The sequence below is a fragment of the Onychomys torridus genome, chromosome 13 (assembly GCF_903995425.1).
Source record: "Onychomys torridus chromosome 13, mOncTor1.1, whole genome shotgun sequence".
Lineage (NCBI taxonomy): Eukaryota > Metazoa > Chordata > Mammalia > Rodentia > Cricetidae > Onychomys > Onychomys torridus.
This window is the reverse complement of record NC_050455.1, coordinates 48,905,283-48,919,602: the sequence shown is the minus strand read 5'-3', so window position 1 is coordinate 48,919,602 and position 14,320 is coordinate 48,905,283. Positions and strand designations below refer to the sequence as shown.

The following is a 14,320-nucleotide window of genomic DNA, read 5'->3' as shown; positions in this document are numbered from 1 at the left end:
CTATGCAAAGAAACAACACAGACTAGTGGCGAGTCTGGAGGGAAGGGTGTGTGGATGTGAGGGATTGGAACATGAACTTCTCTGGGATGACTGGAGGTTCTCTATTTCTAGACCTGACTGACTGCTACACAGATGTCTGGTTGTACATCAGTGTTTTATGTACCTTTCTGTTGACATTCCATTAAAATGGTCCCTTCTTTAAAAAAGTTACTTTCAGTCCCCAGAACCACCAAAACATTTCAAAAAGCTAAATAACTCCCTATTACAGATAAATTCATTCCATCCCACATGTATCCCAGAGGAAAAGGATGGAAGTATGAGAAGACAGAGAATGAAGGCCAGCTTAGAGCTATGACCAGCAACCCTGTCTAGCCGAGCTGGCAGACAGGTCACGCACTGGCTCATCTGCCAGTGTGGCTGCAGAGGGACGCATCTGGGTGTGCCTGTGAAGGGTCTCCAGAGAAGCCTGGGTGTAGGACAGTGAGCTAAGTGAAGACCTAGCTATAATGTGGGTGACTGGAAAAGGGGGAAATTGCCTAATTCTTGTTTTCCAAGTTACACACGTAAGCTCTACAGATTCTAGATAAAAAATGGCATCAAACCCATTTCCTTACAATGACTTGTGTAAGAACAGCACTTAAAACCACTGTTTATCAGAAGCCACAGACAAGACTATGAATGCTGTCTTTGTTGTTGTTGTTGTTGTTGTTTTGTTTTTATTTTTAGACAAGCTCTCACCATGTCCTGGAACTCACTATGTAGCCCTGGCTGGTCTCAAACTCAGAGAGATCTGCCTGCTTCTGCCTCCTGAGTGCTGAGATTAAAGGTGTGCACCACCACACTCAGCTTTCTGTCTGCTCTTATTTCAATCCTACTACCAACTTCTTAGTACTACAAAGGCTGGGTATTTTTACCATCATGGGATGGAAAAAAACCTTACATGTTGTGACACAGGTCTGTGATCCCAGTACTCGAGGGGCTTATAAGAAAGACTAACCTGAGCTATACATGGAGATTTCATCTCAAACTGCATGCCACCTATCCCCTGCTACCACCCCCCCCCAAAAAAAATCAAGTCTGAAGATTTAAAAAATTCACATGTATAACTTGTTTCTTTTACCAATTTCAAATTCAACATCAAAGGGTAAAAGAAACAGAAATCCAAGAACATTTGGAAAATTGACCCGTTTTAATTATTTAAAAACAAAAAATACAATACAACATCAAATTTCCCTTACCATCTACAATTGAGTTAAATCCAAACATCCTAAGACTGAACAGTCTCCTGCCCAGAGGCAGCGAATGGTGAGCCGCTGAAGACACACGGGTGAACGCTGAGGATCCAAGTTCCAGCTGCAGGTGGACAGTCTCGAGGCAAACACACTCCAAGGCTCTTCCTTTCAGTTTATTAAAGTGTTTCACAGGAAGTTCTTTCAAACCATCTCATCTCAGGTACCAGGTTTCATCAATGATATGCAGTGCCATAAAATTTGGGTTTCCACCCAATAGGAATAAAAAGCAAGTTTTCACTTTTGTCTTTTTCTGACAGCATGGAGAAGTAAAATTATCAGTTGACTCCTTTAGTAACATGAAGTTTTCAAAGCAAAGAAAATATCGGCTGTGCTGGGTTCTGGTCTCTGCTTGTCTCTGAAGGTGTGACTTCAAATTGGTTAAATCACATTTACGACACTACAATGATTAGTACTAAATTTTTTTTAGATGATATAAAAGAAAATACCAAATAGACATAAAAATGGTCAAAAGTTTTTTTTCCAAATCGCAGGTCAATTTTTGCCTCCCGCCCAAAATGATACAAAATGAACATATTGGGATAGTAACTCCATTAGTTATTCCGATTCACCCATGTGTACGTTCCCCACTAAGTGGAAAAGGAACACACATAAGGCTGTCTTAGTACTGCTAGAGTGGTAAGCAGCTGTGTTCACGGCAGCTTGTTTTGGGCCCACTGATCCTCTGATACATGTGGGGAAGCATAGCTGTGTTCTCTGGCTGCCCACATCTGAACACATTCAGCTACCATGGAAACTACAAAGCAAGGACAATTATACTTATCCCAGGATTCATTTACTGGGATTTCAGAGCGCCCTTCCTTCCTCAGAGCCCCGGAGTGGTGATGCTGTGCTAGGCGCTGCTGTGCTTTCCAGCATGAGCTCCCATTCTCTGAGGGTCCTGAGAAGGGTAGTGGATTGGTCCTGGAGCCCTCATGAAAGGTGGAGGCGGTCCCATTGGGTGGAACATATGTGGTCCAAAACCTGATGTGGAAGAGAAAAAATTAGGCTTGCAGTTCCCTTGACAACCTTCCAAACCTGTGAATCTTTCTAAGATCAAAACCACCTACACATAAATCAAGGCTGACATAATGTTAAGTAAATGTCAGTGCACAAGACCTGCTTAGAAATATCTACCTATATTCCTTGGTTTTTTCCTCTCAGCCCAAAAACTTTCAGACTCATGCACCTGTTAGCATGTCACACCCAGCTGTCTGCTACTAATCAAACATTGCAAATCCTACCAGACAGGAGTCAATCAGGATGTGGGAGACCAGAAAGACACCAGGCTGATGTCAAGATCCTATCTGCCATCACTAGCCTCAATGCTCGATTCCAGAATGGAAAAACTTTCTTCAAACATATAGGCCCACCATCAAAACATTATTTTGTTTTGTTTCCTACATTATTCACAATGTCATGGACATTCTCACGGAGTGCCACTGCTTCAACTGTTTATTAGTGGCCACTAACAGGATTAAGAATGTGAGCCCATGTTCACATGACAGTCTCTTTGTAGCAAGCTTTTCTAACAGAAGCAGTAGTTTACTGATTCCCATCCTAATACAAGGCCCACATCTTGCTGTGGACAGCAAGGACAAAATTTACAATGAGGAACAGACTGGTGGCAGATGGCCGTCACGCAGTAACTCCTACCCATGGTACCTATGCTCAGATTTATAGAGTGGTGCCTTTCCTCTCCTACGAGTCCAGAAGAAGAGGAAAGAATCAGGACTCTCCACCTACCAGTTTTGCCCGGAGACTTCTATAGAGCAAGCACAAAGGACCTAGCTGCCTCAGACTCAACTCAGGTGCAGGACTTTTACAAGAACTTCTTTGGGTCAGAAAGGAAGAAGGCAGTTACCTGGGGGTGGGGGTGGGGCGATCCCAGGGGGGGGGGGCAGGGCAATGTTCACCACTGCTGGAGGGCCACTTGGGGGCAGGTTGAAATAGTTGGCAGATGCCTCCTCTTCTGCTGCAGGAGGAGGAGGTAGAGCTGGAGAGGAAAGAGCAGACACTTAAAAGGGAAGACAATCAATACCACATTTCCACTGTTTATGTCCTGAGTTTGCTGCATAGCTGACAGAGTCAAGCCTAGTCTCTCCTAACAGAGAAACCCCAGCTGACTGAGTTTCCATCAGCAAGAAGTCCACACTCACCTCCAGGAAGTCCTGGTACAGGCTCTAGCTTGATCCCAGAGTCTGTGGTTCCGTCCTTCTCCTTTTCTTTCCCTCTGGCTGCTTGGGATCTGGAGACATACATGCACAGGACATCAGCACCCTGCTGGCTTTCTTTCACACTACTGCTTAACTCATTCCCCAGGAAAATGGAGTTCCATCACTCCTGCCCTTTTTAGCAAACCTTCTTCTCCCACAGATGACAGAGTGTAGAGTGGTTAAAAGCAAGGTTTTTGATGGTGGAAAGGCTGGATTCAAAACTACTGTCATTGGCCAGGTGTGGTGGCCCTCGCCTTTAATCCTACCTAGCACCTGGAGATAGAGGCAGGCAGATCTCTAGGAGTTCCAGGACAGCCTGGTCTACATAGAGAGATCCTGTCTCAAAAAATCCAAACCCAAACCACCGTCATCACTAGAGAAGACCACATCCATGTGTGCAGCCAGTGCTCGGCAGAGAGAGAGCATTCCACCAAGGGAGCTGCTGTCAGCCTCCTCTCTGCTTCCAAGAAGGACACAGAATCCCCTTCAAAGTTTGGGGAATTTTATTTCTCTCTCTTATGCAGTCAATTTCAAACTCAAAACAGATATTCTTCTGTCTATCCCTTCCCCCACTTCCCCAGCACTCAGCCTGAGGGGAGAATCCAGGTCTAATGCCATCAAAACCCTCAACATCCCCTCTGGCATCCTGGCATTGTGCTTGCTTCATAGTGGCTGTAAAACATAAAGACCTTCAGAGGAGCAGGTGATTACAGCAGGACCGTGAACACAGTTCTAAAGGTAAGACGCTTTCAACAGCCACAGCAGCCAAATGCTAAAGAAGGGCTGGAGGGATGGCTCTGCTGTTAAGAGCACTGGGCACCCTGTCAGAGGACACTGGCTCAGTTCCCAGCACCCATGTGGTGGCTCATCACAATCTGTAACTCCAGTCCCAGGGGATCCAACACCCTCTTCTGGCACCAAGCACACAAGTGGTGCACTGATACCCATGTACGCAAAACATCCACACACATAGTCATTAAAATGAAAATACTAGAGAAGGATCGTCTAGGGATTTTTAAAGGCCCCAACAAAGCTGTTTCCGCAAGGCTTTCAGTCTCCGGAAGAACACAGTTTGGAACAGTCTTTCATACCTTCCCCATTTGACATTGAGTCTGCGGCCATTCACGATCAGCTTGTTAAAGGACTTCTCTGCAGCCACCTCAGCAGCCTGCCTGGTGGCAAACTGGATGAAGGCACACTGCTGCCTCTGCACAACTGTGATTGTGCGGATCTCTCCGAACTGGTAGAAGTGATTTCTGAAGGAACACAGGCCAAGGAAAACAGGTTAGCAACCCAGATGATGCCTTGGAAAATGGAAATGGGTTACGAACTTAGAATGTTCTGAGCCACCACTAGACAGGTGGCCCCATGGACATATGCCTGTCTTGGTTTTCCTCGTACCTGGCCCTAATGTAGGTGCTACTTATTGGAGATAAAAGGAAACTTAAGAAGAGTTCTCATGTGCCTCTAGATTTTTCTTGTGGGGGAGGAGTGCTTTACTTGGTAACTCAAGAGCCATACTTTCTTACCCCTAGTATAAGGCACCAGCAAACTACAGCTCTTATGGTCCATGAGCCAAGACTGTTTTCATTTGAGATCGAGTCTTGTTACGTTATACAGGTTAATTCTGAAGTTACAGGGTCAGGTGATCTTCCTGCCTCAGCTGGGACTGCAAGCAAATGCTACCATGCCCAGCCATAGTCAAGAATGTTTAAGAGGACTGTGTGGCTCAATGGCAGAGAATACTTGTCTGGGATGTGTGAAGCCCTCAGTTCAATTCCTAGCACTGAAAAAATAAATAAATACAAAATAATGAATGAAATAAAAAAGGTTTAAAACTGAAGAGAAGGAAGAAAGTGGAAGACAAAGGAGAAAGCAAGACGTGGTGGCCCATGCACAGACCCTAGTACTAGAGAGTGGGCTGAGTTTCAGGCCAGTCTAAGCTACATGACAAGACCCTTTCTCAAAACAACAAAAACAAATAAATAAACGAATAGACAAATAAACACGACAAGTCAGGCCTCATGGCTAACACCTATCATTGTAGTACCCAGGAGGGGAAGCAAGCAGGTCAGGCGTTAAGGTCATCTGAGTTCTCCAGGCTAGCCTGAGCTGTAGGAAACTCTGTATCAAAACCCCAAAACAAACAAAAAAGGGAGCACTATTCAGAAGAGATCGCATATGTTCCATAGAGCCCAAAGTATTTTCTCTGGCCCTTTAATAAAAAGCTAGCTGGCCCCTGGAGATCACTAGCTCAATGAGATGGGGTCTGATGGAGACAGGCTACCAAGGGCAGGAGTTTCTTCTCCACTTCATCTCATTGGGAGAGATATCTCATCTAGTCAAGCACAGAATAAGCCAGAAATACAAATTAAATGAGAATCTCTGCTAAAAAATCACTAATTTAAACCAAAAAGTTTTAGAGTTACAGGGCTTGCTACCCTCCATAAATAATCAGATATGTATATGTATGTGTGTGTGTGTAGAATTCAAACTAGGCCAGGCATTGGTGGTGCACACCTTTAATCCCAGCTCTCAGGAGGCAGAGGCAGGTGGATCTCTGTGAGGTCGAGGCCAGCCTGGTCTATAAAGCAAAATAAATCCAGGACAGGCACCAAAACTACAGAGAAACTCTGTGTTGAAAAACAAAACAAAACAAACAACCCCCAAAAACAATTCAAACTAGAGGCTGGAGAGATGACTCAGAGGTTAAGAGCACACGCTGCCCTTGCAAAGGACCAAGTTTGACTTCTAGTACCCACGTCGAGCAGCTCACTGCCTGGACCTCCAGCTCTAGGAGCTCTAACGCCACTTTGGGTACTCGCAGCCACCTGCACAAGCCTACACATACCTACACATAGATCACACACATACACGGTAATTAAAAAATTCCAAGTTGACCACTAGGCCCATATTTTATTTTCTGATGCAAACATGAAAAAGCACTCATGAGAAATGCAGCTACACTGGCATCATAAAAAAGTTTTATAGGGGTTGGGGATTTAGCTCAGTGGTAGAGCACTTGCCTAGCAAGTGCAAGGTCCTGGGTTCAATCCTCAGCTCCAAAAAAAAAGTTTTATAAAATTTTCAGTCAGCATTTGTATCAATGATAGTTTGGCTAAAAAAAATGAACTTGATTTAGAATTATCATGCTTGGTGGTGTTTTTTGCAAACTATTCCAACGCAGTTAAAAGCAAAGAGAGCTTTGAAATGACGCCCACAAACCTGAGATCTGTTTCAGTAATGGTGTCTCCCAGACCACCCACATATAGTGTGGTAATGGTCTTATCCTCTGGTGGGTCTAGACGAGGCATGGTTGAAGCTCGCTTTAGAAGCTTATCGGCTACAGGGTCATTAATTCCATAGTACCGGTCTTTTATATTCTGATCAGCAAGGGGGTCATCTGGATCGGTGGGCTTCTCGTGTCTAAGATTCACCAATGAAAACAGCACAAAGTGAAACGAAGGGAAAAATGATCACTCTGCAGTAGCTACCTGACAAAGTCCTCAAATGCCTTTTCAGACTAGAAACCACATCCACACAAAAATACTGTTACTAAATAGAGCAAATGCCAAGGGATTACTATACCACGTAAAGACTTCCCGATTGGCTAAGTAATCCATTTATACTGCTGGAATAGAATCTGATTAAAGCTATGGATTTCACCTCAGAAAAAGGGCATAAATTTGGGGGGGGGTGCATGTTACAATTGACAAATCATTAGCTGGAACCCCTAATTCTGATGCTTAGCAGTCTTGGTTGCAACAAAAGTAGCCTGCAGAAGTCTGGTCTTATTTTGACTTCAACTATATGTTGCTATTCAAACCATTTAAATGATGATACTAAATTATCTTAGAAACTCCAGTCATCATGTATATTATATGATATAGCAGTTCAGTTTCTTGCAGTTGTTAAGTAGAAAACATAATTTAGCTAGGCTCCTATAAATGTAAGTTTTATTGCACGAGATACTCTACATGCAAACAGACCGTAGAGCTTTAGATGCTAAAGCATGAGTTTAAGCTAGAGTCTCCCACTAATCAGTTGTCTGAAAGCAAATACAGAAAGTAAGGCTCAGCTCTTACCTGTAGGGACACTCCTCTCCTCTCTTACACTCTCCTTTCACCCAGAAGGAACAAATGTGGGGCCGATTCCTTTTGTAGTACGGTGTGGTCCGGGCCAATTTGAGCAGCATGTCACTGGTGGATGTAGCTTTCCCCAGCATGCCAACTGGTCGTGTTCCATCAGAGTTAGAAATCTGTACAAAGAGGACAATTTTATTGGTTGTCAATTCATTAGGACTTTTATCAAATACAAAACCACATCAATTACAAGGTCCTGGATTCAATTCTCAGCACCACAATAAACAATGTATCGCCCCAGATAAACAACAACATCAAGAAAGTGGCCAGAGGACCAGGAAGTCTGGTGGGAGATTGTACTTCCTAGGAATGACAGGGAAGCTACACCATGATATCCCAACAATACAGCTGCCTAAATAAAGACATGAACAACAGACATACTAACTTGAGGGTGTGGTGGCATGTGGCTTTTACCCCAGTACTTGGGAAGAGGCAGGCTTTCTCTGTGTTCAAGGCCACCCTGGTTTACAGAGTGAGTTCTAGGACAGACAGAGCTACAGACAAACCCTGTCTGAAAAAAAAATTCTAGATATACTAATTCAAAAAGGGGAAATCTCAGGGTCCCACTCCTAGACAAAGAACTACAGGCAACTAGTGACTGCTGGTGGAGAATTAGTCTTCGGAGGGTGAGCTCCTTAACTAGTTGTCCAATACAAAGTGGTCAGCCTTGAAATCATATACATATGAGCCACATCAAATGGACTCAGCAGGTTGTATTTATATGTTTGCACATGCGCACACACTCACACACGCAAAACCAATAATAATCAATAGGCCATCCATCAATAGGGGTGTTGGAAGGGATTAGAGGAAGAATACACAGGAGGGGTTGGAGAGAGGAAGTGATACAATTAGATTTAAATTAAAATAAAAAACATACTTCTCTTTCCATATTTTGTGTGTAATATTCTTTGTTGACATCTGATTTGGGCATGTCATCTTTAAATGACAATCCTGCATCGCGAACTTGGATGGGTAGGCCTGGTACAAAGAAATGGAGGAAAACACATCATATAGATTTGAAAACACATTCATACTGAATATGTACATAAACTACAATATCGTCCTTCCCTTCTCTTTCCTACTTGGTGGGGGGCTAGAGATGGTCCAGTGGTTAAGAGTACATACTGTTCTTGCAGAGGGCCAAGTAGAGTTCCTTCTAACATGCAGGGTGGCTCACTGTAACTCCAGTGTCAGAAGATGACACCCTTTACTGGACTCTGCCCTGCACTCACATGTACACCCCATATATACACATAATTAAAAACAATTTAATTTTTAAAATGGTTGACAGTTTACAATATTTTAAATCAAACTGTTTAGCACCATCAAGCTAACAACTGCTACAGAGCATCCTAAGAAACTGTCCAAATTCCTATGCTGTCATGGAATTTGGTGAGGTGAATGTTTTACAAAATCACTTCAAAGAATAGACTTTAGCCATGGCAAATTAAGTTAATAATGTATCTAGCTTTAACAAATGTATTTCAAATACACATAACACAATGGTTTATTGTTAGATGGGTCTTGAAGGTCCTATGGATAGCCAGTTATGTTAAGGGGTCACTGCACTCCAGGCCTGAATGCTCCCAACAAACAGGAATTAATATTAAACAATATACAGCCAGAATTGATTAGCACACATAAACATAAGCATACATGCATGTGCACACATGTACACAAACACTTTCCCTTGCTGGTAGACTACTTTTTTTGAAAAGGAAAGTGTCATTTACATTAAAAAAAAAAAAAATCCCAAAAGCAAATGTTTTGAAATAGTAGGGATACCTGGTCCTAACATAGTATGGTTGAAACAAATGTCCAGAGCATAATTAGCTCAGGAAATTCTGGTTGGGACTGTGAGGAAAGTTTTAGATCAAGAAAAAGACCTAGGCAAAGAGCTAGCCTATCATAGGAGCAACGCCCTTGACCCCAACTGCCTAGAGACGGAGATGTAGGCCAGTTCTGATTCCGCCCCAATGGCTCCTGAAGTTCCTATTGTTCAGAAGGACTCCACAGAAGCCTAATTGTGAGTTTAGGCCTGGGAAAAGCAGATCAAGGTAGACATTCTACAGCGGGATCAGAACCAGAGATGGGGAAAAGTAGGAGGCAGCAAGCTGGTTGTTTAGGGCCTTGTTTAGGGCACTTGTGTACTTCCAGGTCTAGCGGATGTGGCAAACATACCATACTCTAGGTCTAAGAGGCAGGTCTGACAAACATTCTTCAATTTACTGCAGGTCTGGCACACTTCAGTCTTCTTGAAGCGCATGCGGACCCCAGGGCACCAGCGAAACACTGTGAATGGTCTGGCACAGATCTGAACACACATCAAGAACCATAGAATGTTAATGGTCCTGACCTGGACTCAATCCAGATTTACTAAGTATGGAGAGTTGACCTTAGCAACCACCTAATCTCTATGCCAGCTAGCCCTCAACTCCATTTACTTTCTCTTTTCTAGCAGTTAAAAAGCTCACAAAGTACAGAAATAAATATCCAGAAAGTCAAAGTCCTCCCACCTAGCGGCAAACATTAAGAATCTGACTCTCTTTTTGGTGGGGAACAGGGAAAGTGAAGCAGGAAATATTCTCTCTCTGAGAGTGCTGTGACAGCCCCAAGCCCTCTTCAGCTGAAATGCTTCTGTGTAGTAGTCACACAACACCTGGGACACAAACTCACGGTCACCAGTGCAGATTCAGACACCTGTTCATGAATCTACGTTAAAAGGGTCCTTTCCTTATTTCTGATACTAGTTGTCAGCCACTGAATATATCAATGACACATGAACTCTGCCTGAAGGACCTCAAAAGTTAATAAGTGCAAAGCCACTTTGGTAGAATAAAGGGAAGAAAAGGGATCAAGGAAATGGAATAGTTACTTCTTAATAGACATACTTACTTTGCATTCTTTTCCATACTTTTCTTTGGTCTGAAATAGAAAAGAACTGGAATTACAGCAGAGAAAACAGACAAACAAAACTAACCCAGGTATCTGTTTTTTACCCCCCATGTACAAAACATGATATGTGTCTGGAGATCCCTGGCATTGTGAATAAAGCTAATCAAACCAAACCTAAGTCATCCTTTAGTTGGGGTACGATAAGGGATTCTGGAAGGTTAAATCTAATCATCAACTTGACGTAACCTAGAATGAGCAGGGAAGAGAGTCCTGATGATGGATTGTGTAGCCCATATCAGCCTGTGGGCATGTCTATGGGGGTTTGTCTTGCTTTCTTTAGTTGATGTGGAAGATCCAGGCTGATTGTGGGCTGCACCATTCCCAGAGTTTGGACCCTGGAACCTGTAAGTGAAGAAGGGGTTCAGCACTAGCATGCACGTATGCATTCATTCTCTGCTCTTGACTTGAATGTGATGTGACCAGCTGCTTCAAGTTCCTGTTGCCCTGACTGCCCCACAATGATCGACTGTAAGGCAAATACCCCACCCCCAGTTGTTTTTGTCAGGGTATTTTATAAGAGAAGTGAAATTAAGACAGATATACCAACAAAGTCATATTCTCCTAAGAGTCCATGGAACTAATAACAAGTCAGTGTCTTTGGAGCTACAACTCTTACATTTACTTCTGCCTCGCCTCTCAAGAACTAAAATTTCTAATGGAAACATGGTATGTTTTCTCTTATACATGGAACCTAGATTTCAAACGGTTCTTGTGTATGTGTAGATCATGAACCTAGAAAGGGAAGAGAGAGAGAGAGAGAGAGAGAGAGAGAGAGAGAGAGAGAGAGAGTGAGAGTGTGTGTTTGGAGGCTGGATAATAAAACAGATATTGCAAAGAAGCAGCTGGGCATGGTGACAAAAGACTTTAATCCCAGCACTTGGGAGGCAGGGGCAGGAGAATCTCTGTGAATTCGAGGCCAGCCTGGTCTACAGAGTGAGTTCCAGGGCAGCCAGGGCTACACAGAGAAACCCTGTCTCGAACATCCCACCCCTACCCCCCCAAAAAAGAAAGAAGGGTAAACTGAGGGAAGGCAGAAAACTAGCCAGTAAGGGGCAGGAAGAAAGGTGGAGGGCAGTGGAAGAGGGAATTATGAAAAACAAACGTATGAAAAAATGACAAAATGAAACCCATTACTTTGTATACTAACCTAAAAATTAAAAATGAATCAGCTCTGGGAGGTGGCTATTTTGTTTTCTAAGTAAAAACTTCCAATTTCCAGCTCATTTCCCTTTGACTAATCTTTGAGAAAACTGGTTTAAACATCGATCCAACCACCTGGCTGGTAGACCTTATGTGCTTGGTGGGGCTGGCCATCAAGCAGAGGATTGAGGAGAACCAAGCCTGGAGATGGTGGCACTTGAAGCTGGAATGGCTTTCCAAAGCATCTACTCCTGAACTCTGGTTGGCAGCTTTCTTTTCCAGCATAGTTCTCTAGGCCACTGGTTTGAAGGAAGTAGACAGTGGGGGAGAATGGTATCTATGTGCTTTAGGAAAAAGACAAGGTCTCAATACATAGCCCTGAATAGCCTGGAACTTGATTTGCAGACCTGAAGGCCTTGAACTCACAGAGATCCACTTGCCTAAAGGCTAGGATCAAAGGCAAGAATCACCATTCATGGCCAGTTTAGGAATCTTTGTTTTACAACCAATTATGTCTATCAATAAAAAAAAAAATAGAGTCAATATAAGAACTATGATTTTACATTAGAACATGGACATGCAACTTGATCTCTCATATGTGTAAACTGACAGGTTGAATATCAAATTCTTTTGGTGTTAAACCCAAAATTCCTAATGGTTTCCCCAGTGCCCAAATCAAGTAGGATGAAGCCAGAGGCAAGTTTCTACAGTTTGCTCAGAAGGTAACTGCTCTGGCCTCTCCTGTGCTGATGCACTGTATATATCCAACATTCTGTTCCCATAAACCATCCAGTTATAGCATCTCTGAGGCTGATCACAACATATAATCCTAAGATAATAATGCTGACTCTTTTTTTTTTTTTAAACCCTTTTTGAAAAGAACAAAGTGTATCTTAAACTAGAGAGACTACCAGGTGCAGTGGCTGAAAGGCACACGACTAGGAGCCAGGAAGCAGAACTACATAAACACATACTCTCCCGTCAACAGACCTACTTTCCAGGTAGATTCTCAACAAGTATTAGCTGTTATGTTACGGCTCCTACATTAGAGAATTATTGCTCAGTGTCTAGGAGAGGAAGTACGCATGGCATCACCTTGCAAGCTGTCCCGTACTTTGGGTTAGTAAAAGAGCATCAATTCTTCTAATGGTCAAGAGAAATACTTTACAATCGGCGTGCAAGGACCACGATATAATGTACAGTTCACTCCCGCCGCACAGGCAAGCACTCACCATTCGTATATAAGGGTTTTCTCCAAGACACGTCTGACACAGTATGGGGAAGTCCTGAAGAGAATGGGAAATCTGGTTGAAGATCAAGTCCCGAAGACCCTGTTCCCTCAGTCACTTTCTGGAGCGGGGAAGGGTGCAAGGTTGGCAGGAGCCCCCAGCTCCCGGCACTGGCCGCGGAGCGGGAAGGGGCGCTGTCTGCACTTCCGGCAAGCGGAAAAGAAGAAAGCATCTGGGAAGTGTGGAGTCGCCGGGTGGACAGCGCTAGTCCCGGGACCCTGGTCCGCCGCACGAGGGCTCTCCTCCCGCTGCCCCGCCGAGCTAGGCCGCAGCGCGGCTCCGGCCGATCCCACCGCAGCCCGGGGCATAGTCTCCCATCCCGCCCGGCCTCGCCGCCCCCGCGTCCTTCTCCGGCGCGCACTCACCGCGTCCTCCCAGTTCTGCCTGTTGTAGGTGTTGGAACCCAGAGAGGTCGCCATATCGGGAGTCCCGAGGCAGCGCCGGCTTCCGATTCGGGAGACCGACCGCCACAATCCCGGCAGGCTCCGGGCGGGCGGGCGCCGCGCTACGTCTAATCTGCGCGCCTAGGGCGGCCGCGGGGCGGGGCCTCGCGTCAGAGCGCGGCGGTCCACGGCGCTTCCGCCCGGCTGCCCAGCGCGCATCCTGGCTTCCGACGGATCAAGGGATGGGTCGGGGACCGCCGGCCCAGGCTGGGGTCGAAACGCAGTTAGTCGCAGCCAGGCGCTGATGCCTGCGCCTCTCATCTTCCCGGTAGCCCTTCCGTTGTTATATTTAGCACACAAAAGTACTGAACGTCTAGTAAGTTTACTGTGGACAAGGAATCACTTGGCATTCTTTATGCTAGAAGCGGATTCATTATCAGGAAATCACATGTAGCTAGATAAATCTTTATCTTATGTTGCCGCCTTACCATTATGGCTAAGATGTCGATTCCTCTTTTATGAAAAAAGGAAAATGAGATTAAGATGAATTAAATCGCCCCCCTCCCCCCTTTTAAGGTCCTGTAGCTAAAAAAATGACGAATCCACAGATCCAAAGACATTAGTTTTTCTAACTTTTGGCATGAAACGGGTCCTGTAAGTCAGCGCTTTCGAGTTTGTAAACTCTCAACCATTCTACGAATATTTTGAGAGTGGGTCACAATATGTAGTCTTGAACTTGCTATGTCAACTAGGCTGGCCTGGAACTACAGACCCACCTTCCTCTGCCTCCTGAGTGCTGAGGTTAAAGGCATACACTGGCATGTCCCTATCTATATTTCTATTTATCTCGGGGCTGGGTCTCACTAAGTTGCTCTCCGGCCTTGAACTACCTGAACAGTAGCC

General features: G+C 44.5%; 1 protein-coding gene across 1 annotated transcript; it reads right to left on the bottom strand.

The window, feature by feature from the left end:
- Positions 1–1,127: 1,127 nt before the first annotated feature.
- Rbm22 (RNA binding motif protein 22) lies at positions 1,128–13,531 on the bottom strand. Its single transcript, XM_036205305.1, has 11 exons — positions 13,400–13,531; positions 12,978–13,031; positions 10,546–10,575; positions 9,832–9,964; positions 8,528–8,628; positions 7,591–7,763; positions 6,731–6,931; positions 4,597–4,761; positions 3,449–3,537; positions 3,154–3,285; positions 1,128–2,273 (listed from the first exon to the last, which is right to left on the bottom strand). Exons 1-11 carry the CDS (start codon positions 13,451–13,453, stop codon positions 2,143–2,145), a joined length of 1,263 nt encoding a protein of 420 aa, XP_036061198.1. The 5' UTR covers positions 13,454–13,531; the 3' UTR covers positions 1,128–2,142.
- Between the last annotated feature and the right edge of the window lie 789 nt (positions 13,532–14,320).